Source organism: Chiloscyllium plagiosum, chromosome 14 (assembly GCF_004010195.1).
Source record: "Chiloscyllium plagiosum isolate BGI_BamShark_2017 chromosome 14, ASM401019v2, whole genome shotgun sequence".
NCBI classification, from domain to species: Eukaryota; Metazoa; Chordata; class Chondrichthyes; order Orectolobiformes; family Hemiscylliidae; genus Chiloscyllium; species Chiloscyllium plagiosum.
Genome location: NC_057723.1, coordinates 16,696,617 through 16,723,002, shown reverse-complemented (window position 1 = coordinate 16,723,002; position 26,386 = coordinate 16,696,617). Strand labels below are relative to the sequence as shown.

Here is a 26,386-nt window from a genome sequence, read left to right as displayed (position 1 = left end):
TACATCATCCTGAGGGCTAACTGGACATTCTTTATCAGAGAGTCTGGGTTTTCTTTTGGATCCAGTTGCTAACTGGTTGGAGAGGTATAATTTGGCTGAGAAATTGGATCACACTGTATGGTCTGACTGACATGCGTGGATAGCCCCTGATCCAATAGGATGGAGAGCAATACACACTATGAATCTAAGTAAAATTTGTAAGCAGGGTACATTGGCTCCAAGCTCGGTATTCTTTAACAAGCTTGATGTAGAATTTACAATGATTGTCCTTCAGCCATCTGGTGTGGCTGACACATCTACTGCAAAACCATCTGGTCTAAGGGATGATTCAGTGCTTCCCTTCTTCAGTTTCTGTAATACGCAATGTTTTTTATAAGTATTATGCTGCTTAGATTGTCTATGTTATGCTTTACAAAGTAGTCACATAATCAATTAACAGAGATTTTATATCTCATTTAAATCCCAAATCTCAATGCAACTGTTTGTTTAGGCTTGGAGTGTTTCCTGCATTGTAAGTCCATTTTGATTTCCCAGAATGGCTGTTTGTGGTGTCTGTCATGTTGCCTAAAATACGCAGAGTCATCTAGAACGTACACATGGGTTTGAATGTAATACAGTTCTGAGCATTAGGGTCAATTGGAGTTAGATCAAAGGCAGTAAAAGGCTTGAGAGAACTTGCAACCATTTGGGGTTACTCTGGGTTGACCCACAGCTCTCTAAAGCTGTTATAAGACAATTGATAATGCTGGAGTTCGGACCCTCAATAACTGTTATAGCTTTGTCATTACAGTTGTGCTGAACAGTCATGGGGGCAACTGGTAACTTTGCAGTTATTGCGAGACTTAGTGATATCGCCAATTCCTTCCTTTGCATTTTGTCTTTTCATTGCCAAACAAGTATTGTTGATGAAAAGTTAAAAATCATCAAGTCATTGCATCATGGAAGCAGACCCTTCGGTCCAACATGTCCATGCCGACTCTCCCAGCCATCCCAATCTGATCTTGTCCCATTTTCCAGCATTTTGCCCATCAACCCTTCCCATTCATATATCTACCAGATGCCTTGTAAATTTTGTAACTGTACCCACTGTCATTACTTTCTCTGGCAGCTCGTTCCATGCACACAACACCCTCTGCATGAAAGTTACCCCTCATGTCCTTTTTAAATCTTTCCCCTCTCACCTTAAACCTATGCCCTCTAGCTTTGGACTCCCCACCCCTAGGAAAAAGACCTTGTCTATTTACCCTATGCATGCCCCTCATTATTTTATAAAATTCTATAATGGTCACCCCCCCCACTTCCAATACTGTAGGGAAAATAGCCGCAGCCTATTCAACCTCTCCTTATAACTCAAACCCTCCAATCCTGGCAACATCCTTGCAATGTTTTTCAGAACCCTCAAGTTTAGCAACAACTTTCCGATAGAATGGTGACCAGATTGCATACAGTATTCTGAAAAGTGGCCTCACCAGTGTTCTGTACAGCCACAACATGACCTCCCACCTGGTATACCAATAAAGGCAAGCGTACCAAATGCTTTCTTCACTATCTTTGTCCACCTGTGACTCCATTTTCAAGGAACTGTGCACCTGCACCCCAAGGTCTCTTGTTCAGCACCGGTCCCCAGGAGCCTACCTTAAATGTGTAAGTTCTGTCCTGTCTTGTACCAAAATGTAACACCTCACATTTATCTAAATTAAATTTGATCTGCCACGCCTGGGCCCATTGGCTTATTGATCAAGGTCCTGTTGTACTCTGAGATAACCTTCTTCACTGTCCACTCCACCAACTATTTTGGTGTTATCTGCAAACTTACTCACCATGCCTCCTATATTCCCATCCAACTCATTGATATAATTGTCAAAAGCAGTGAACCCTGTACTGATCCTTATGGTACACCGCTGGTCACAGGCCTCCAGTCCAAAAACCAACCCTCTACCACCACACTGTCTCCTACTTTCAAGTCAATTTTGTATCTAATTGGCTTGATCCCCTTGGATCCCATGTGATCTAACCTTACTAACCAGTCTACACTACAGAGCCTTGTCCATCGCTTTGCTGAAGTCCATACAGACAACACCTACCACTCTGCTTTCATGTATATCCTTTGTCACCTCTTCAAAAATCTCAAGTTAATGAGATACGATTTGCCATGCGCAAAACCATATTGACTATCCTTAATCAGTCCTTACCTCTCAAAATGTGTCTAAATCCAGTCCCTCAGAAATCCCTCCAACAACCTATCCACCACTGACATCAGGCTCATCGGTCTATAATTCACTTGCTTTTCCTTGCAGCCCTTGTCACATGATCTACCATATTAGCCTGTCTTTCAGCACTTCACCTGTAGCTGTTGATGACACAAATATCTCAGCAAGGAGCCCTAGCTTCTCACAAATGTCTGGGAATTACCTGATCAGCGCCTGGAGATTTATCTATCTTTGTGCGTTTTAAGATGTCCAGCACTACCTCTTCTTTAATATGAACTCTTTTCAAGATATCACTATTTATTTCCCCAAGCTCCCTAGCTTCCGTGTCTTTCTCCACAGTAAATAGTGATGTAAAATACCCATCTCCTGTGGTTCCACACATAGACTGTCATGTTGATCTTTAAGGGGCCCTATTCTCTCCCTACCTGCTCTTTTGTCCTTAAGACACTCTCAGATCAGATACTCATGAGTTAAATGTCCCTCTGGTCTGATCAAACTGCCTCATTTTGTGCATTAGAAGAGCAACCTCCAACCTCTATTGCTCTTTTGATATTTCTGTTGCCTGCATTTGTTATCTTTGTGTGCAAGAGCTTTGTTCCAAAGGAGCTGCATGTTGAACCAAAAGTCTGCATTTAGTTAATGTTACTGGATCTGTTGGCAGTTAAAGTTGCAGCGATGATTTGTTCTATTAATGACACAAACAGGCCTCATGCTTTAAATTAAATCTGAGGGCTAAAGTCACACGTGCTGAGTTACTCACATTCTTTCGAAGACTCCTGTGATAAAGCGAGACCAGATGTTGGTCACTACGATATGTTATCAAAAATAATTTTCAGTGAAATATAATCTACTCTTATTAGCCACTGAAATCCATTCAAAATCTCTGTAATAAATTGTGATAGGGAATGTTCATGATTATTAACTATTCGGTTATGGCTGTGGCTTCTTGGAATGATTGGAGATTCAACAACCAGCCCCAGTCATTTGCACTGTGCCATTGAATACATCAAGATCGATACCAGAAGAGCTGTTGTAGTGTAATGGTAGCATCTCCACCTCTTGAGCCAGGAAGCTGGGGTTCAAGTCCCACCTGCTCCAGAGATGTCTTCAGTCAATTCAATTCACTCTGTGTGATATCAAGAATGGTTGGAGGCACTGGATACTGCAAAGGCTCTTCGCCTTGACAATATTCTAACATTAGTACAGAAGAATTGTGCTCTAGAACTTGCTCCTCCCTTAGCCAAGCTCCTCCAGTATACTTACAACACTGGCATCTTTGTAACAATGTGGAAAATTGCCCACATCTGTCCTGTAGACCAAAAGCAGGACAAAACCAATTACCGGCCCACCGTTTCTCTGGATCATCGGTAAAGTGATGGGAGATATCATTAATAATGCTACCCAGCAGCCCCTGCTCAGCACTTACCTGTTCAGTGACGCCCAGTTTGGGTACCACCAGGACCGCTCAGATCCTGACCTCATTCCAGCCTTAATTCATACATGGACAAACGAGCTGAAATTCAGAGGTGAGGTGGGAGTGACATCAAGGCCACATTCAACTGAGTGTGCCATCAAGGAGCCCTAGCAAATATGGAATCAGTGGGCATGGGGGGCAAACTCTCTGCTGGTATGAGTCACACCTGATACATAGGAAGATGGTTGTGATTGTTGGAGGTCAGTCATTTCAGCTCCAGGATATCCCTGCAGTAGTGTCTGAGGCCTAACCATCTACAGTTTCTTTACCAGTAACCTTCTCTCCATCATGAGATCAGAATTGGGAATGTTCGCCAATGATTGCATAATGCTCAGCACAATTCAGAACTCATCAGATACTGAAGCAGTCCATGGCCAAATGCAACAAGATCTAGACAGTATCCAGGCTTAGGCTGACAAGTGGAAAGTAACATACTTGTAACACAAATGCCAGGCAATCACCATCCCAATAAGAGCCAATCTAACCATCGCCCCTTGACATTCAATGGTGTTACCATCACTGAATTCCCCACTATCAACATCCTGGGGGTTACCATTGACCAGAAACTCAACAAGACTTGCCACACAAACACTGTGGCTACAAGGACAAGTCAGTGGCTAGGAATATAGCGACAAGTAACTCACCTCCTGATTCGCTAAAGCCTGTCCGTCATGTACAAGGCACAAGTCAGCAGTGTGATGATATATTCCCCACTTGCCTAGATAGGCACCTCCAACATACTCAAGAAGCTTGACACCATCCAATATAAAGCAGCTCGCTTGATTGACACCACATTCACAAGCATTCACTCCCTGCATCACTAACACTCAGTGGTAGTAGTGTGTACTATCTACAAGATGCATTGGAGAAATTCACTGAAGATCCTCAGATAACACCTTCCAAACCCACAACACTTCCGTCTAGAAGAACGAGGGCAGCATCAAGGGTGGAAACACTATCTATCAGTTCCCCTCTGAACCATTCACCATCCTGACTTGGAAATATAGCGCTGGTCTTTCACTGTTGCTGGCTCAAAAACCTGGAATTACCTCCCTAAGGACCTTTAGTGGGTCAACCTACAGAATGTAGACAATTCAAGAAGGCAGCTCACCACCATCTTCTCATGGACAACAAGGGTGGCACAATAAATGCTGGCCAGCCAGCGATGCTCTCATTCCACAAGTGAATTAAAAAAATAGAATTTCATGACAGTTGCTAAATTATGTATGTTTCCTAGTTGTGTTTCTTGTATTAAAACTACATTCAAAAGTATTTAATTAGTTGGAAGATGTTTTTGGATAGTCTGAGGTTGTGAAATACACTATAAATTTTCATGTCCTGCTTTTCGCTTTCACAGAGATATTGTGCAATTTAATCAAATGCACTGCAGCAGCATTGGGATTACATGAGTCAGTAGAGAGTTTTTGGTGTTCATTTCATTTCATCTTCAGTACTGAATATCTTTTTCTGTGTTTCAAGGCAAACTGATTGATACCTCGCTGCTGGGAGAAAGTGAGGACTGCAGATGTTGGAGATCAAGAGTTGAAAAGCACAGCAAGTCAGGCAGCATCCGAGGAGCAGGAGAGACAGTGTTTTTCATGCATAAGCTGAAGGATGTATACCCGAGACCCTGTCTCGCCTGCTCCTTGGATGCTGTCTGACCTGTTGTGCTTTTCCAGCGCCACACTTTTCGACACTGATATCTCGCTGCTGCCTTTGCTGTTCATGCTCTTGGTCACCTTATTTGATTTAGTTTGATTTATTGTAGTCATGTGTACCTAAGAAGAGTGAAAAGCTTTGTTTTGTGAGCAGCACAGCAGATCATAGCAACAAGGACACACAGATCAGAGGGTGCTTAGAGTGAGGCATACAGGTTACCCTGCACAGGAGGTGCACAAGGCAAAATCAACATTATTTGAATTTAGAGAGTGCATTCATCAGTCAAATAACGGCAGGGAGAAAGCTGTTCTTCAGCCTGTTGGTGCATGTGTTCAAATTTCTGTATCTGCTGCCTGACAGAATAGGTCTCTCTGTTTATGTTTAGCCTATTAAAAAGGAGAGATGTCACATCACCACCATGCACATAAAATAACACTTTAAAGTCATAGAGTCATACAGATATACAGCATGGAAACAGAATCATCGGTCCAACTCAACCATGCCGACCCCACCCCAATCTAGTCCCACCTGCCAGCACCCAGCCCATATTCCCTCCAAACCCTTCCTATTCATATAGCCATCTAGATGCCTTTTAAATGTTACAATTGTACGAGCCTCCACCACTTCCTCTGGCAGCCCATATCATACACACACCACCCTCTGCATGGAAACATTGCCCATAAAGTCTCTTTTATACCTTCCCTTCTCACCCTAAACCTATGCCCTTTTATTCTGGATTCCCCCACCCCAGGGAAAAGACTTTGTCTATTTCTCCTATCCATGCCCTTCATGATTTTGTAAATCTCTACAACGTCACCCCTCAGCCTCTGACGCTCCAGGGAAAACAGCCCCAGCCTATTCAACCTCTCCATATAGCTCAAATCCTCCAACTCTGGCAATATCCTTGTAAATATTTTCTGAACCCTTTCAAGTTTCATACCGTCCTTCGGATAGGAAGGAGACCAGAATTGCATGCTACATTCCAAAACTAACTAATGTCCTATACAGCCGCAACATGACTACCCAACTCCTGTACTCAGTACTCTGACCAATAAGGGACAGCATACCAAATGCCCTCTTCACTATCCTATCTGTCTGCGACTCCACTTTCAAGGAGCTATGAACCTGCACTCCAAGGTCTCTTTGCTCAGCAACACTCCTTAGGACCTTACCATTAAGTGTATAAATCCTGCTAAGATTTGCTTTCCCAAAATACAGCACCTCACATTTATCTGAATTAAACTCCAGCTGCCACTCCTCAGTCCATTGGCCCATCTGATCAAGATCCCATTGTAATCTGAGGTAACATTCTTCACTGTCCACTAATTTTGTGTCATCTGCAAACTTACTAACTGTACCTTTTATGCTCACATCCAAATCATTTATATAAATGATGAAAAGGAGTGGACCCAGCACTGATCCTTGTAGCACTCCAGTGGTCACAGGCCTCCAATCTAAAAAACATCCCTCCACCACCATCCTCTGTCTTCTATCTTTGAGCCAGTTCTGTATCCAAATGTTCTCCTTGTATTCCATTAGATCTAACGTTGCTAACCAATTTTCCAATGGAAACTTTGTCAAACACCTTACTGAAGTCCATATAGATCATGACCATGGCTCTTCACTCATCAATCCTCTTTGTTACTTCTTCAAAAAACTCAATCAAGTTTGTGAGACATGATTTCCCAAGCACAAAGTCATGTTGACTATCCCTAATCAGTCCTTGCCTTTCCAAATACATGTATATTCTGTCCCTCAGGATTCCCTTCAACAACTTGCCCACCACCGATGTGAGCCTGACTGGTCTATAGTTCCCTGGCTTCTCCTTACCACCTTTCTTAAACAGTGGCACCACGTTAGCCAACCTCCAGTCTTCCGGCACCTCACCTGTGACTATCAATGATGCAAGTATCTCAGCAAGAGGCCCAGTAATCAAGAAATTAGGTTTAATGATTATGTTGACAGGACTATTTCGGTATTTCATCTCCACCCAACTAAACCTTTTAGTTGAAGCTAAAATTGCCTTGACTGCACTTTTCACACCTTGACAAGTTATTATTGACTTAACCAAAAGATTTGAGCTTGATAGAGAAAGAATAATCTTACATTGGTCTTGTGCTTTTCTCAGTATGTCTCAAAATGCTTTACATTCCAGTGAAGTACATTTATAAAATCATTCAGTTATACTTGACAGAAACAGATCCTTTTGTCCGACTTGTCCATGCCAACCAGATATCCAAAACTGATCTAATCCCCTTTGCCAGCACTTGGCTAATATGCATTTAACCCATTCCTATTCATAAACCCATCCAGATGCCTTTAAAATATTGATATTTTACCAGCCTCCTCCACTTGCTCTGGCAGTTCATTCCATTCACGCACCACCCTCTTCCTGACCCTTCAGGTCCCTTTTTAACTCTTTGCCCTCTCACCTTTAAGCTATGCCCCCTAGTTTTGGAATTCACAACGCTGGGGGAAAAAGACCTTGACTATTCACATTATCCATACCCCTCACGATTCGATAAACCTCTATAAGGTCACCCCTCAGCCTCCAAAGCCGCAGAGAAAATAACTCCAGCTTATTCAACCTTTCCTGATAGCAACCTTGGCATCATCCTTGTAAATCTTTTACGAACCCTTTCAAGTTTAACAACAATCTTCCTATAGCAGCGAAACCATAATTAAACAGTGTATTCTAAAAGGGACCACCAATGTCATGTGCAACCACAACATGACTTACTACCTCCTATATTCAATGCACTGATCAATGAAGGCAAGCCTGTCAAATGCCTTCTTCACCACCCTATCTGCCTGCAACTGTACTTTAAAAGAACAGTGTACCTGCACCCCTAGGTCTCTTTGTTCAGCAGTACTCCCCAGAGCCCTGCCATTAAGTGTATAAATCCTGCCCTGGTTTGCCGTACCAAAATGCAGCACTTCACATTTATCTAAACCACCTGCCACTCCTTGGCCCATTGGCCCATCTGATCAAGGTCCCATTGTACTCTGAGATAACCTACTTCATTGTCCACTATAGCAATTTTGGTGTCATCTGTAAACTTACTAACCATACCTCTTATATTCACATCCATATGATTTGTATAACTAAAAAGTGACCCAGCACCAATCCTTGTGGCACACTGCTGGTCACAAGCCTTCAGTCTGAAACACAACGCACTACCACCACCCTCAGTCTCCTACCTTCAAGCCATTTTGTGTTTGCTTCGCTAGCTCCCTCTGGATTCCATGTGATCTAAACTTGGCAACCAGTCTACCTTGTTGAACACCTTGCTGAAGTCTAGATAGACTCTGTCCACTGCCCTGACTTCATGAATTTTCTTTGTCACTTCAAAAAACTCAATCAAGTTTGTGAGACACAATGTCCCAAGCGCAAAGCCATATGGACTATTTATAACCAGTCCTTGCCTTTCCAAATGCGTCTAAATCCTGTCCCTCAGAATCCCCAACAACTTATCCACCACTGACATCAGACTCACCAGTCTATAATTCCCTGGCTTCTCCTTAACACCTGTTCTAAATAAGGGCAGCACATTAGACACCTTACAGCTTTCTGGCACCTTCTGACACTGTGGCTGTCAATGATTAAAAAAAAAAATCTCAGCAAGGGACCCAGCCCTTCCCTAGCTTCCCACAAGATTCTGGGGTACACTTCATCAGGGCGTGGGGATTTACCTACCTTTATGCATTTTCAGATCTCCAGCACCACCTTTACTGTAATATGGACACTTTTCAAGACATCATTATTTATTTCCCCAGGTTCTCTAGCTTCCATGCCCTTCTTCACAGTAAATACTGACACGAAACATCCATTTAGCATTTCACCCAAACCTGCATTTTCACCCATAGATGGTCTTGTTGATCTTTAAGGGACCGTATTTTCTCCCTGGTTACTCTTTTGTCCTTAATGAATCTGTAGAATCTCTTTGAATTCTCCTTAGCCTTAATTGCCAAAGCTATCTCATGTCCCCTTTTTGCCCTCCTGGTTTCCCTGCTCCAAATACTCCTATTGCCCTATACTTGTAGTGAGTGGAAGTGCATTCACTGTTGCTATACAGGATACATAGCAAACAATTTGTACATAAGCAAGCTTCAGTTAAAAACAATGGAATAAATGTGTGTGATCATTAATTGGCACTTGGCACTTGAGGTTGGTTTATCCGTGAGACAGCAGGTCAGATAACACAGCACTACTGTGCCACTTAGGTTTTCTCTTCAGAGGTGATAAATAACTGAATCAAACTGATTGATGATAGTGGGATCATTTCATAAATAGTTACAAAATGTGGTTAAATAAAGCAGTACCACTTTTTTCTATCAATTACAATTTCCAAAAGCATTTGGTCAAAAAAACAAACTGTTATGGTATCAGTTAGTCAAACAGTGATAGGGCTGGAAACAAGAGGTTGGAATTTACATTTTGTTGGCACCTTAAGAGAGGTGGAATGGAAAGACAGTGGCCCACTTGCGATCAGATCATCAAAGTGAGCATCGGGAGTGCAGGCTCGGAATCTGTCTGGCACTGGAATTATGCTGTTGAACATGAGCTCCATCACAGCTACAAACATGAATGACCACTGCCCCCTCTATTTCTTATTGATGATGCCAAATGGTTCCCAAACCATCTTCTATCCAATATCCAAATAATGTGGAGGGCAACAAATACTGTAATTCCATTTCTTTTTAAACAAACTCAATTGCTTCTTCATAGGAGATTCTAAAATGGGGGGAGAGATTCTGATTTAAGCACCCACACACATTACATAATAGCTAATTCTGACAATTATGCCCATTCATGAGAATTGCACTTTCGTTAACCCCCACCATAGGGAAATGAGTTACCTGATATATGACCCTAAAATCCAATGCTGCTGTAATCTCATATCAGTTAGCCCAATAGGAGTAGAACTGCAATGTTAGCCAGTCACTCAGTAATATAAGTACCCATTCTACTATTAGTCAGCCACAACTTAAAGGATAGCACCATCATATCTGTCAATTAGCTACATTGGCTGCAGTAGTGTAAAAGGATTAAGACAGAAACTAGAGGGTGCATCAAAATGGGACAATCGACTATACAGTCACAGGGCACAATCAAGGAACAATCAATCAAATGAATAGAGATGCATCATCATATAGTAGTCGTTCGTACACAAATAGAGATGCCCAACTGTGGTGTCAGTCACACAGCCTTAGGGACACATAATTATGTGCACAATTAGTCACAAATTAACAGAATTGTATAACCATGGGGACCGTATGTTAGGGCTGTCCTTCCATAGAGACTAGAAAAACATCAAATGAAATTTTGTTCCCTGATCAACATTAAAAATATTTCTGCAGGTCAGCCATCGAAAAATTATAGTTTCTTACAGCATGGAAGGAGGCCATCTGGCCCATTCTGCCTGTGCCAGCTCTTCAGAAGGCCTGTCCAGTTGGCACCAATCCACTGTTCTTCCTCTTATATCTGCCACTTATGATACATCATTGAAAAATTCTTTGAGACAGAATAAAAGGTGCAAAAACGCTGTGAGGTTAACGTTATTTTTTCGATAAGTTCCCTGTGTTAGTTATTCTCTCTACCCTTAGGGTGGCACAGTGGCTCAGTGGTTGGCACTGCTGCCTCATAGCACCAGGGATCTGGGTTTAATTCCACTTGTCTGTGTGGAGTTTGCACATTCTCCCCGTGTCTGCATGGATTTCCTCTGGGTGCTTCAGTTTCCTCCCACAGTCCAAAGGTTTGCAGGTAATTTGCCCAGAGTGTCCAGGGATGTGCAGGCTAGGTGAATTTGCCCTGAGTTACAGGTGTAGGGTAGGGTGGTTGGGTCTGGGTGGGATGCTTTTTGGAGGATAAGGACGGACCAAATGGCCCGTTTCCACACTGTATGATTCTATATCCTGTTCATTACAGGTAAGACCATAAGATGTAGGAGCAGAATTAGGCTATTCAACCCATCGTGTTTGGTCTGCCATTTTATCATGGCCGATATGTTTCTCAGCCCCATTCTCCTGTCTTTTCCCTATGATCCTTGATGCCCTAATAGCTATTCATTCACCCTTTTTGACTAATACTTAAATATTCATCTTACCCGGACTCTTTCATTCTAATATGCCAGTGCCATTTAATCGTCACTTAACTGTCTAATGTTTCATTTCACATGTTTCCTTTTCAGCTTTGCCTGAGCTCTGTTCCCTAATAGTATCTTCTGGGCTGATGGTGTTTTTGTTTTTTTTTGTTGGAAGTGAAATGCTTCTTGTGAACTTGTTTGACGTCTAGGAGATTGAAAGGCTTCAGTGGGGCAGGAAGGGTTGTCTTGACAGCAACAGTTTTATCCCAAGGTTGATCAATTGGTTCCCAACTGAGCAGGCTGCTGACTCTGTGCTTCCTGTTCGCTGCGGTAGATTCATTGAATTCTTCTCATTCCAGGGCCAGGCTAGTAGCGAATTGGAGGACCAACTGAGGTCTGCCTCAAGCGTCACGGAGCTGATGGACATTTTCTATCCAGAATACAGGAAGATTCATGAATGTCTGCAAAGGAGAGTTCACGTAGTCCAGCAGGCAATGTCAGAGGCTGAGAAAAAGGAATGGAAGGAGGCAGCAGCGTTTACACTGTCATGGCAAGATGAGGACATAAAAAGTGAGCCACATTAATGCTTCATTTGTTGTTGGGTGGTGAACAAAAAAAAACCTGAGCAAATTTGTTGCGTGTTTTGCACTTTCATATAGCCTTTATCAATCTCAGGATTTCCCAGAAGCAGTCATTAAAATACTTTTGCAGCACCGACACTGTTGCAATATAGAGAAGGGCCCAGATGTTCCGAAGGCCAGACGGTCACTATTTCAAGATAAATGGGAGTTGCACACAGAGACCCTGCGGAATCCCCATTGTAGCACAGCCAAAGGCATTACCAAAGAAGCTGTGACTTCTGGGTCATTGCCCTGTGTCTGGCATTCTCCAAAGGCCTCATTTAAATTGAAGACTTTGGATAGTTTTGATGAACTTAAGTAAAATAATTACTTTGGAAAAATTAGACTATTAAGTATAGAGTCTAACCTCTGAATTTTTAAAATTCATTCATGGGATGAGGGTGTCACTGGCAGGCCAGCATTTATTGCCCATCCCTAATTTCCCAGAAGGCAGTTAAGATCCAATCAACTGTATTGTTGTGGGTCTAGAATCATATGTAGGCCAGACCAGATAATGATGGCATTTTCCTTCCCTAAAGGACCTTAGTGAGCCAGATGAGCTTTTCTGACAATCGACATTGGATTCATCGTCATAACTAGACTCTTAATTGTAGATTTTTATTGAATTCCAATTCCACCATCTGCCGTAGCAGAATTCAAACACAGTTCCCAGAACATTGGTTTAACAGTCCAGTTCCAGCTACGTCTCCACAAAACCACATGTAACACACGGTCCATGACTCAACGTTTGTTTCCACCCCTGCCCTTTCACCTCCGCCAAACGTTGGACCTGACCTGACGACCTATTAGATACCCTACAGCATGGAAACAGGCCCTTCGGCCCAACTAGTCCACACCGACCCTCCGAAGAGTAACCCACCCAGACCCATTTCCCTCTGACTAATTGACCTAACACTATGGGGCAATTTAGCATGGCCAATTCACCTGACCTGCACATCTTTGGACTGTGGGAGGAAACCGGAGCACCCGGAGGAAACCCACGCAGACACAGGGAGAATGTGCAAACTCCACACAGTCACCCGAGGCTGGAATCGAACCTGGGACCCTGGTGCTGTGAGGCAGCAGTGCTAACCACTGAGCCACTGTGCCGACCTCTGGACCCAAACTCTCCAGGTCCAACACCCAGCATTTAACCCCCATGCCACTGGACCCAATTTCTGCCATCTTCCCTGACTTGCCTTAAACAATGCACTGCTTATCTTACACCCTGGCACCTCACCACTCTGCACAATTACCTACTTACTGCTTGTCATCCTACACACGTGGCCCCCTACTCATCTGACATCCGACTTTAAGTGTCCCAATCCATGTAGCAAAGGTTTTGGAATCTGTCTGCAAATCAGTTATGATCTTAATGAATGCTGAAACAAGCTTAAGGTGGGGGGAAATGGCCAACTCCTATTCCTATATGTACACAGTGTCAATATTCACCTTCACATAGTGTGATTCATGTCCTTCCCACTGCTGTCAGTTCCTCACACAGCAGCTTATGTGCAAGTCATGCTGGCAGGAGCTGTATAAATGCAAGTTGCTTTCTCTGAAACCATCAGCAGAGACAGACTAATTATCTAGAGCATTTCTAATGGAAAGATGATGATGAGAATAGCTACTTCCAAATCACCTCTCTATCCTTTCCGAAGGAAATGGCGTCTGGTGTCAGAATTTACATATAAATTGAAATAACTTGCAATACTAGGAAGGGATTACTTTAAAATCACTTCTTTTAGAGATGAGACCTAAAGACTTGACTCATAGCCTTTTCCTTTCCCTGTGAAAAATCCTGCAAACTGTTCTAAGTAGTTTATTTAAATACATGTTTCATAATAAGCTACTAATAACTAAACCAAATCATTTGACAGATGTTGAACTTGAATGGGAAAAGACTCAGTGTAAGCCTAGAGAAGTGTGCTTGGATGTGGGGAAAGAGCTTGGGACTGCCACAAACAAGTTCTACAAACCTCCCTGTGTGTCTATCCACAGATGTGGAGGCTGCTGCAATAGGGAGGGACTACAGTGTGTTAACATCAGCACTTCATACGTGAGTAAGACAGTAAGTAATTTTTCCTATCAATTCACTTTAAAATCTTGTCTAGCTTGACTTGCTTGTCTGAAATTTTTATTCTCTATTGACGTGTGAGAGACGCAGCAATCAAACCAATGATGTTGGCAACCTCCAGTCACACACATGTTTTATACAATTTCTTCTTCGAAGATGAATGTCAAGATCAAGGCCAGTAGTTATTGACCAATCCTCATTGCCCTCAAGAAAGAGGTGCTGATCCATCTTCTTCAATATTGCATCCCATATAGGTAGGTGCACCCACACTGCTGTTCAGAAGAGAGTTTAGAGACTTTAATCCAGTTAATGTGAAGAAATTATATTGTTTCAACTCAGGATGATGTGTAGCATGGAGGAGAACTTGCACGTGATGGTACTTCCATGTGTCTTACAGTTTTTCCTTCCAGATGACAGAGACCCTAGTTTTGGATGGTGCTGTTGAAGGAAACTTGGCAAGTTGCTATGGTGCTACTTGTATACGGTAAACACTGCTGCTAATGTGCAACTGCAGCGGAACAAGTGAATATTTAAGGTTGCGGATGGCGTGTCAATCAAAAGAGTTCTTTTGCCTTAAATGGAGCCAGGCTTCTTCACTGTTGTTGAACTTGCATTCATCCAGCCAAATGGAGAGAACTCCACCACAGTCCAGATTTTTGCCTTGTGGGTGTTCAGCAGACTCTGGAGAATCAAGAGGTAAATTACCTGAAGTAGAATTCCCAGCCTCTGACCTGCTTCTGTCGCCATTTTGTTTATATGGCGGGTCCTGTTCAGTTTCTGCTCAGTTATAACCCTCAGAGGTTGATGGTAATGGTTCACTGATGTTCATTTCATCCAATGTCAATGTTAGAGATGGTCAATACCTGTACCTTTTGTACTTGCCACTTATCAACCTAAGTTGAATATTATCTCAGACATGGGCTGCTTCAACGTCCAACAAATTGCAAATGGTACTGAACACGGTGCGATCATCAGTGCACATCGCAGAATCTAATCTTATGTTGGAGAGAAGTTAATTGATGATTGTATCTAGGGCACTACCCCAAGGAACTCCTCCTGCAATGTCTCACAACTTAAAACCTATGGTCTCAAACAATGACAACCAACTTCCATTGTTTTAGATATGACTCCAACCAGTAGAGAGATTTCACTTTGATTCCCATCGACATCATTTTTGTTCGGGCTCCTTTATGTCACACTTGGACAAATGCTGTCTTGATGTCAAAGGTCATGACTTGCACTTCACCTCTGGAATTTAGCCCTTTTGTCTTTGTATGGACCAAAGCTGTAATGATGAATGGCCTTGCTGAACCCAAACAGAGTATCAGGGAGTAGGTTATTGCTGAATTCATGCCACTTAAGAGCAGAGTTGATCATAGCTTGAAAATAGATTGATGGGGCAATAAATGGCCAGATTGTATTTGTTTTGCTGGATAATTTTCCATATTTCCAGGTAGATGCCAGTGTTGTAACTGTACTGGTACAACCTGGCCAGCAGCTTGGCTGTTTCAGAAGCATGAATCTTCAGTATTATTATTGTCAGGCCCATCGCATTCGTCGTTAACACTGAGTTGAATTATATATCACATGGAGTGAATCAGATTGATTGAAGACTTGTATCTGTGATGCCTCTTGGGAAGCAATGAAGGTGGATCAGTAATCCTTTCAACTACACCTCTCCCTGTTCTGTATCAACCACTATGGCTCCTGTAACACCGTCCAAACCACAACCTAGACCATCGAAAAGGGCAAGGGCAATAAATACATGGGAACAACTGCAAGCACACCCGCACCCCAGGCAACACAACCTTTTAATTGGAACAATATTCCATTCCTTCACTGTTGCTGGTTCAAAATCCTAGAGCTCCCTGCCTAACAGCATTGTGGTGTTCCTACGCTTCAACGTTTGTGAATAAGTTTGAGTAAGTCAGCTCATCATCACCTTTTCCAGGTGAATTAGGGATGACAATAAATGCTGGCCTGGCCACCGACATACACATTCCTTGAATGAGTTGAAAATTATCCTTCTCACTCAACCAATCCTGAATGTACCATTTTGTTTTCAGCCTTTCCCAACGTGCTCAACCTGCATTTACAGAATATTGCACTTGATAGGAAAGAGATGGAGATATTGGAAGGCAGATGAGGGAAGAGAGAAATCGGCCTATGGGGTAGAAGTACCATGTTCAGCTGGGTAAAGCATTCAAAAACGTAAACATTGCAATGGAGCTGAAGCAATAGCTATGGCTTAAGTACATGTATCAAATGACAAATGCACAGAAATATAGGAATGAAAGAGATATGGGACAGACAATACATAGACTGATTGTTAAATAGTAATGCAAGTGTCACAGTATGGTAAGGATCAACATTAGAGATACAGAACTGTGAGCAAATTGAAAGAAAGCTAGACATAAGGTCAACAAATCAAAGTAATCAAGGAAGCACAGGATATGGAGATTGAAGCAAACAAAGAGGGAGATATTTTTTCCCACACTAAAACAATGACTACACTTCAAAAAATTGCTAATTGTCTGATCATGAAAAGTGTTATGCAAATGTTCAGTTGATTTCTTTAAAAATGAGAATTCACCCATGCAAATTGTGAGTTAGAAAGAAAACTTCTGGGCAATGAAAGGCATGGCAGGAGCATGAGAAAGGACAAGGGACAAACAGAAAATTGCAAATCTGCACAAAGATCTCAGCTGTACAGAACTCATCCAGAGAAATTTACAGCATTACCCTCCTTTCCTCAGTACAAATGCAGTTGTTTTACCAAATTCTTTGTACTACTTAGTCAGCTGTTTTCTGTATTAAAACTAATTTCATCATATAGAAGCAGTTTGTGTTTTATTTTTCCAGTTGTTCGAGATCACACTGCCACGAGTTGGATTCTCCAAACTAGTCATGATCAGCTTCATCAATCATACTGCGTGTACGTGTCAGCCCAAGCGAGATACCTTTGGACAGTCCCACTCGATTATCAGACGTTCTTTTCACATTTCACAAACCGGGTAAGAATCAGTGTGCTCACATCCTGGCCCAGTCAAGTTCCAGAATTTCACATTCAATTCACTGGAATTCAGTTCGAGCAGTAACCACTCAGGGAGTTACACTAGTGGTGGGAGTGAAATCCAAACTAAGCTATTCCTTTTGTGGGAATCAACTTCTATATGTGACGGAGGTTAATGGGATATGAGGGTTGGGGAGTGAAGTTAGGAGGAGGAAAATAATGTTAAATCTCATCCTTAGGAATTTTTACTTTTTGGTGCCAAGTGACACTGGACAGAGTAACAAAACAGTAGATTCATTACTGGCAGTTCTGTTACAAAAGACGAGGGAGGGAGAGCAGTCAAGAAGTGAATGGAAGAATTACCCAGCAGCCTTCCTGCTCCTTTCAAAGGTGCCACACCCTCCCACCTGCAGCCGGTGGAATTCTTCTTTAAATATGTCAATCAAGACCAACTGGATAACTATTTGTCATTTTAACCCGGGTTAACTGGAGTGGGGATGGAGATGTGGTTTTCATAGCAGGCTGGAGAAGCAAGAGGGGTCCTCCAGGTCCCACATGGATCACACTGCTTTCTAACAGGTGTCTTTATTGCCTGCTCAAAAGACAATGTCCAAACTAAAACCTTCAAAAAAGACAGCAGTGATATCAATGACTAAGCCCTGCACGTTAAGCCAGTGGAGTCGATTTTAAATGTGTTTGTTCAGTCCAAATTCTCTATTCTGACTCTAACCTTGTGTGAATCTTAATTGTCATGGAATTCTGTGCTTACTTCTAATTATACTATTTATTAATACAATTGTTTCCTTGATGGAAAAAGCTTACTTCCCTTTTGGAGTTATAAATACGTTAGAATGTTTAGAGACCAGGAACTGATATGGTTCTGAGCCAATTTGTTGCAAATAGGTCCTGCTAAAATGCTGTTTACTTGTTATACACATTCTCAGAGTTATTTTGAAGTAAAACAATGGAAAAATATAACATTACATAGATCCAATAATCTGAAAAAACTTGGAAAATTGCATCCAGATAATGGAGCGTGCTTTTGCGATAGTTGCTTAGAATATGTGACTCAGCCTGCCTCTGGATAGAACTATTAATTTACTTATTTCCCTTATTTTCATCCACCTGTTTCTCCAAAAATTTGTTGACTTTCGTTTTAAACATGGTTTGAATTCAGTTATTCTCAGAGGCTGGAATTATTTTTCTAAACCTCCATTTCTCTCTTTTGATCATGATTTTAATGGTTACTTAGTGATTGATGCATAAGTAGTTGAAATTAGTTTTACCCAATTTAATTCATCAAAAGTTTTGAATTGCCACAAAGCAATGAGCTCACCTCCAAAACATTTTTACTTCACTGGAAAAAAAGCCTAGTTTCTGTACTGGAACTGTAAATCGTTAAATTATGAGAATAGGTTGCATAGATTAGGCTAATGTTTGCATATGAAAGATTAATGGGGTTATTTAACTGAATAATTTGATGAGGTAAATAGTGAGAAACTATCTCCTCTGATGGGAGTGTATAACTTAAACTTAAAGACAGGGCCTTTAAGGCTAATGTCAGATAGTAAGTTTTGTTTTGTTAGTCAAGGATCAAGGAATTGAACTGTTTACTCATGTTCGTATTTCTAATCCCCTTTCATAACAAAGCTTCTCATCTTCGATATGATCTCAATGAGTGTATTCCATAACAGCATTAATGTGCTCCCTAAAGTTGTCTGATTATTAATACAAACTTTCCTCTAACTGAACATTGAGAAGATTTAAGTTACTCTGTACTCTGCACTTGCCAAGAACTCTGGCACAGGTTTTCAATTAAATCCATCTTAATGTTCACTTACATCGAAGAGACTCCCATCTTTTCTGCTAATCTTTTATCAGTTCCATTCTCTAAATGAACATTGAGAAGATTAAAATTATTGTACTCTGCACTTGCCAAAAACTTTAGCACAGCTTTTCAATTGAATCCATCTTAATGTTCACTTGCATCGAAGAGACTCCCATCTTTTCTGCTAATCTGTTGATCAGTTCCATCTTCACTGACCCACATTGGGTCTTTCTGTTCCAATGTTTGGAATGATCGTGGTTTACAAATTGCTGTACAGTCTCATCATCTGCAGCTTTCTCCAGTCTTGCATTTTTAATCCACCTGCACATTTATCTACTTTAACTTAGTAGCTGAACTTTTAGCTACCTCAACCTTATTCAATAGGAAGTCACTACCGCACAAACTCTTCCATATCTTTTGGCTTTTACAGTGTTTAAATGTAAAGTGCATGACTTAAGACTAAGATTTTAGTTAAATCTACAAGCTCTTCAGCAAAGATTTGCTACTTGCCCTTTTATGCTGCTGCAATTTTTGAAATAAGAACATGTGAAATATGAGCAGAAGTAGACCCATTGGCCTTTTAAGCCTATTTTACGACTCAGTACAATCAATACTGATCTGTTTTTGCTTCAGATTCCACATTGCCATCTACACCAATGACCCTTGAATCCATGCCAAACAGGAATCTCTCCATCTCAGTCTTAAGAAAACTTAATGACCCTGCCTCCATCACCTTCTGAGCTAGGGAGTTCCAAAGTTGTATAATATTGAGAGCGAGAATCCATCCATATCTCTACCCTGGAAGGGCAACCCCTAATTGTAAAACAGTGTCACCTAGCTCTGGATTTGTACACAAGGGGAATCTTCCTTTCCATGTCACCTTGTCAAGACTATTCAAAGCTTTGGCACGGGTGGCACAGTGGTTAGCACTGCTGCCTCACAGTGCCAGAGACCCGGATTCAATTCCCGCCTCAGGCAACTGACTGTGTGGAATTTGCACATTCTCCCCGTGTATGTGTGGGTTTTCTCCGGGTGCTCCAGTTTCCTCCCACAGTCCAAAAATGTGCAGGTTAGGTGAATTGGCCATGCTAAATTGTCCGTAGTGTTAGGTGAAGGGGTAAATGTAGGGGAATGGGTCTGGGGGGGTTGCTCTTCGGAGGGTCAGTGTGGACTTGTTGGGCTGAAGGGCCTGTTTCCACAATGTAAGTAATCTAATTCTAAATCTTCAATCATGTCACCCAACTCTTCTAATCACCAATGAAATCAAGCTCAGGCTGTCTAAACTGTCATCATAAGACCAATCACTCATTCCAAGTATCAATCCAGTGAACCTTCCTTAAATAAGAAGGCCAAAGCTCCACACAGTCTCTGGTTTCACCAATACACTGTATAAGTGAAGTGTAGCATCTTTCTTTTCATGTTCAATTCCTCTCAAAATAAAGAAGAGCGTCCTATTGGCCTTCTTGATTACGTATTACACCTGCATACTAGATTTTTGTTCAAAGTCCAACCAAATTGTAAATTGTCACAAAAGTATATTAGAGTACTTTGACTTGTTGCTCCCAGTCTGCCAAGTATGCCATGATAAATCTGATGGCTCATGATAACCTGCTTTCCAGGTGAAGCTCCGTGTTGCTGTGCAGGCTTTAAGTATAACAGACAGAAGCTGAGAAATATAGATGTTGGAAGCATTTGGTTACTCCTAACTGATAAAGGTATTCCTAACCTAACAGATTTAATAGCAACGTTTCCAGAATGACAGCGCTGGCCTTTATTGATTTTCATTATTTAAATACGTGAATAGCAATTTGTAGTGGTGCGGTTCAAGTGTCTGATTTAGTACATTATTCATGTGTTTTAAAAAAGTTATTGCCTGAAATACTGAACTTACTTTTTTTATTGAGATGAATAGTGGTATCAATATTAAGTTCTGAACCACACCACCAGTTATGTCTATAACAGGTCGGGTAAACATGTAAGGCCACCAGCTTTGATTTCAGTTCAGGAGAATCTGGTTTGAATTAAGCTTTTCAACAAAACAAATCAATATAGAAAACACCACTGATAAGTTTCTCTCCAAGAAACAGCTTTCCAGAGAATCATACCTGGCATAAGCAAAAATCAAAACTCCAGATGCTGGAAATTTTAAACAAAACACAATCTCCTGCAGAAACCCAGCAGGTCTGGCAGCCTATGTGGAGAGAGAAACAGAGTTGATGTTTCAGGTCTAGTGATACCTTTTCAGCTTCTAGTTCTGAAGAAACGTCACTGGATCAGAAACATAAGCTCTGCTTCTCTCTATGCAGATGAACCAGACCTCTAAGTTTCTCCAGCAAATTACGTTTTTGCATAAGCATTTAGTTTGTAAATCTTCTAAAGCAGGATATTTTTGTTAGAAGTGTGCAGATTATTAGAATTGAGAAAGTTTAGGTGCTCAGAATTATGGAAAAGGTCACGTTGGCAGATTTGGAAAGGACTCATTGAATTGGCTCCACAGCCCAAGGCCAATAAATGGTCAGGACTCAGTTAAGTAGAACCTTAAAGAGTTCATACAGAGGTATAATTTCCCTGGAACACAGTCACTGTAATAGAGTTGGGAATCATGTTGAAAGTTTGTTTTGCTGTGTGTTTTAGAAGTTGCTAGCTGTCTTCAATTGTTTTTTGTGCAATGAATCTCTGTTTCATCATTAAAGAATATCTGTAGCCTTGTATGAATATGTTTTGGTGAATAAACACCATGTTAACTTACTAAACAAAAATAAAACTCAACATAGAGTCACAGAGTCATAGAGATGTACAGCACGGAAAGAGACCCTTCGGACCAACTCATCCATGCCCACCAGCTATCCCAACCCAATCTAGTCCCACCTGCCAGCACCTGGCCCATATCTCACTAAACCCTTCCTATTCATATACCCATCCAAATGCCTCTTAAATGTTGCAATTGTACCAGCCTCCACCACATCCTCTGGCAGCTCATTCCACACACGTAACCACCCTCTGAGTGAAAAGGTTGCCTCTTAGGTCTCTTTAATATCTTCCCCCTCTCACCCTAAACCTATGCCCTCTAGTTCTGGACTCCCCGATCCCAGGGAAAAGACTTTGACTATTTATCCTATCCATACCCCTCATGATTTTGTAAACTTCTAAGGTCACCCCTCAGCCTCCGACGCTCCAGGGAAAACAGCTCGAGTCTATTCAACTTCTCCCTCTAGCTCAAATCCTCCAACCCTGGCAACATCCTTGTAAATCTTTTCTGAACCCTTTCAAGTTTCACTACATCTTTTCGATAGGAAGGAGACCAGAATTGCACACAATATTCCAACAGTGGCCTAACCAATGTCCTGTACAGCTGCAACATGACCTCCCAACTCCTGCACTCAATACTTTGACCAACAAAGGAAAGCATACCAAATGCCTTCTTCACTATCCTATCTACCCGTGACTCCAAGGAGCTATGAACCTGCACTCCAGGTTCTCTTTGTTCAGCAACACTCCCTAGGACCTTACCATTAAGTGTATAAGTCCTGCTAAGATTTGCTTTCCCAAAATACAGCACCTCGCATTTATCTAAATTAAACTCCATCTGCCACTTCTCAGCCCGTTTGCCATCTAATCAAGATCCCGTTGTAATCTGAGGTAACCTTCTTTGTTGTCCACTACACCTTCACCAGAGAAAAACTTCAGCAAAGAAAGAAGGAAATGTCGTAGTTTGCAGGATGATTCTGATTTTAATGAGGATTTTGATGTAACTAAAAATGTAAATTTCACGCCTAAATTACTGAGACTGGAGCTGTAGCATACTTGAAAAGGTAGATGGGCAAATGATACAGTCAGAAGATGCTTGGACTATAATGAGTAAGTTAATGTGCCTGTGCCTGGAAATCCATGCTGCTGCAGAGGGACAAAATGTAAGCTCCCACAGTTGGCAAAACTAACAGAGATCAGATGCTCAGTAAATGGACCTGACAGCTAGTTTTGAAACATTCCTCTCTGTAGATGCATTATGGAGAACAAAACATGTCCACATGGCCTCACCTGGAATCCCCAGTCCTGCAGATGTGTCACCGAGCTGGAAGACTTCAGCTTCGAAGCCAGCAATTCAGAACCAGGTTATTAATTTGCTTTTTACCTCTTCTCAATTTTGGTAAACCTTTACTTGGAAAACATTTGTAAGGACACTTCTGATTGTTAGAGTGTCGCTAAGAGAGGAGAAGATCTGAGCTCACTCTGTTGGTAGTGTTCCACAGGGTAGTGTTACTGACTTATTAAAATAGGAGATGAAAATGTTCTTCAGAGAAGAGAGTGTTAGTTATGTTAACATAACGATGGGGATGCTAGCTGATCAGCCACCTATACTTTAAGGAAAGGAAAAATGGGTAACGTGTTAATTTGCAATTGTTTATTTTGCAGACCATTCAGATAACTGTACCCATGGAGTCAGTTTTGTCTGCTTGTTGTTTTATAACTGTTGTATATCCATTTGCAAATTACATAGGTTTTGTCAAAATAGGAGAGCAACACATTGATATTACTGTCCCAAAATTGAATGAAGATAAGCATCAATAAAAGAAATGGATTAGTGCAGTGTTACCTAGTGAGCATTGTAGCAAACTTCACAAAACCACACCATTAATCAAAACTTCATATCAGCAGAATAAGGTTTATGGCAGTCATTACAATTATTATTCTTAATCAGAATATTGAAAAGCTTCAGGTATCTTTGTAATTTATTGTCTTGAAATAGCTGTAGAGATAAGATTAAAGTTATATTAAAATTAAACAATGAGTGAGAAAATCCATTGTAGTATCTACACGATTTTCCTCACACTTCTACAATCCATATGATTAAGTGAAAGAGGCATCATATAGGCATGGTGCAAAAAAAGCAGAGGAAAGTAACTAACAGAATGTTTTCCTCTTGAATCCTGTTAATGAGGCTTTATAGGTAAAACTGTGAGTGAGGTGCTATCTAATAGAGTAAATGATAAGTGAATGTGACAGCATTGCTCTGAGTTGCCAAACTTGTACATTCGAGAGTGCGGTCTGGAAAAACACAGCAGGTCAGATCCAACAGGCAGAATTACTGAACAGAAGTTAGAGGAGTACATGGACTTACCAGCTGAAGAAGGACTTTTGTAGAAATCTGGGGGTAGACTATTGTCAGCTCTCTGGATTGTTCAGAAATTGACAGAGAATAAAAATAAAATTGAATTGGAGGAAAAACGAAATAAAGCTGTTTACACCATGATATTGGATGTTGCTGACATTTCTTCTCCATACTCAGCAGATGATGGTGGAAGTGAGATGGATGATTTTTGTGGGCCCAACATGGTATTCGATGAAGACACATGTAGCTGTGTGTGCACAAACAGACTTTCCGTATCGAGTTGTGGTCCCAACGAAGAATTTGATGAAAATACTTGCAAATGTGTTTGCAGTAACATAGAACATCATGGTGTCTGTGAGCCTCCAAAGGAATGGGATGAAGAAGCCTGTGAGTGTGTGTGCAACAAGAACTGCCCAAAGAATCAACCATTGAACAGCAGCAAATGCACCTGTGAATGCACAGAGTCAGTGCATTCGTGCTTTCGCAAAGGGAAGAAGTTTGATCCACAGACGTGCAGGTAATCAGATTTTAACAAACCATTTCTTCATTATCACATTGGTTCTAATCTGTATTACCTGTTTTCAATGTAACATTTATGTAACAAGAAACACAGTGGATTTTCGCTCAACTGACATCTTTATGCAGCAGCTGATTGGATTTGCCTTACAAAGGAGCATCAGTGGGGGGTAATAAATCTTTTAGCATAGCACTGGGTCAGAGAATCTCAGCCTAATCGATATGAATATGTTAGCTCATATAGTGCTTAATTTAGTGAGGGAGAAAGCAACAGTGCATGAGAAGGTCTGAATAAAGCAAACCTAAATGGGCAGAATGTTAATTTTTCATTCCAAACTTAATTACTGAAATAATCATCATTGTTTAAAAATGTATTTTGCTTCTGCACTATAGACAGACCTTACAATTCTCTGACTAAGTGAATGTATTCTGGGTGTCACTGCTTTATAAATTTCATGATTTGGAGATGCTGGTGTTGGACTGAGATGGACAAATTTAAAAATCACACAACACCAGGTTATAGTCCAACAGGTTTAATTGGAAGCACTAGCTTTCGGAGCGCTGCTCCTTCATCAGGTGGTTGTGACAACCATTTGATGAAGGAGTAGTGCTCCAAAAGCTAGTGCTTCCAATTAAACCTGTTGGACTATAATCTGGTGTTGTGTGATTTTTAACTTTATAAATTTCAAATTTGGTCCAGATACGTACTTGGATTCAGAAGCACCAGTCACCACTATAAATGAAACCCACATCTCTTACATTGTAGAATTGTTGAGTACTGCTCAAAATCTAGCTATACAATAGCCTAAACGGGTAGTTTTAAATATGTGCCTGTCACCTTACAAACTGAATACATCTGAAACTGGCTGTGCAGAACATGGCTGCTGTATTTTGCCTGCACAACTGTTCATTGGCTGAGAAATGCATTGGGATAATTTGAGGATGGGGAAATCACTCCTTCAATGCATGATTGATTATATTTTAAACTTGTTATAAATAGCCGGAATGAATGAACATTCTGATAGTGCAAAGTGCATAATAATTAAACAAAAAAATTGTATCCTGTAGAATCCATATTTCAGAATGACTTTAAACAATCTTGAATTATTACAAAGCTCTCCTACAACCTTATCCAAATACGAACTATGTTAAATAGCAGCAGGAAAACATATTTTTTATTTTATTTTCCTTTTCCTTTTGCATCAGCTGTAATTTAGAAAATTAACTTGATATATCTTAATTCATAGGAGAAAGTGAGGACTGCAGATGCTGGAGATCAGAGCTGAAAATGTGTTGCTGGAAAAGCGCAGCAGGTCAGGCAGCATCCAAGGAGCAGGAGAATCGACGTTTCGGGCATGAGTCCTTCTTCAGGAAACTGAAGAAGGGCTCATGCCCGAAACGTCGATTCTCCTGCTCCTTGGATGCTGCCTGACCTGCTGCGCTTTTCCAGCAACACATTTTCATATCTTAATTCATAATAAACCAGTCCTCACTTTCACAAAATGTGAGACGTAACTGGTACTAAGCACTGGTCTTCCCCTAATTTTTGTTAGTTCTGATCTTGTGATGGAATTTTACCAAACGAATCATGTCAACTTGACCAGAATGAAAACCTTATTTTTATATAATGTATTTCACAATCACTAGACATCTCAAAGCATATTGCAGCCAGGAAGAATAAAATAAACATTAAGACATAGAAAATAGGAGCAGGAATAGGTCATCTGGCCTATTGAACCTTCTCTGCTAATCTGCACAATCATACCTGATCGTCTATCTCAATGCCACATTTC

The 26,386-nt window shown here is 41.1% G+C and overlaps 1 protein-coding gene across 4 annotated transcripts in view; it reads left to right on the top strand.

Moving 5' to 3' along the window:
• Nucleotides 1-26,386, top strand: part of LOC122556527 (vascular endothelial growth factor C-like) — a 91,457-nt gene that overhangs the window by 43,161 nt on the left and 21,910 nt on the right. For 2 of the 4 annotated variants that reach the window (XM_043703275.1, XM_043703272.1), the window contains exons 2-6: nucleotides 11,789-11,999; nucleotides 13,930-14,120; nucleotides 16,989-17,140; nucleotides 22,967-23,079; nucleotides 24,255-24,594. In XM_043703275.1, coding sequence (XP_043559210.1) covers nucleotides 11,789-11,999; nucleotides 13,930-14,120; nucleotides 16,989-17,140; nucleotides 22,967-23,079; nucleotides 24,255-24,594 — 1,007 coding nt within the window. The remainder of the gene's footprint in view (nucleotides 1-11,788; nucleotides 12,000-13,929; nucleotides 14,121-16,988; nucleotides 17,141-22,966; nucleotides 23,080-24,254; nucleotides 24,595-26,386) is intronic. The other 2 variants (XM_043703274.1, XM_043703273.1) reach the window with 2 other exon arrangements.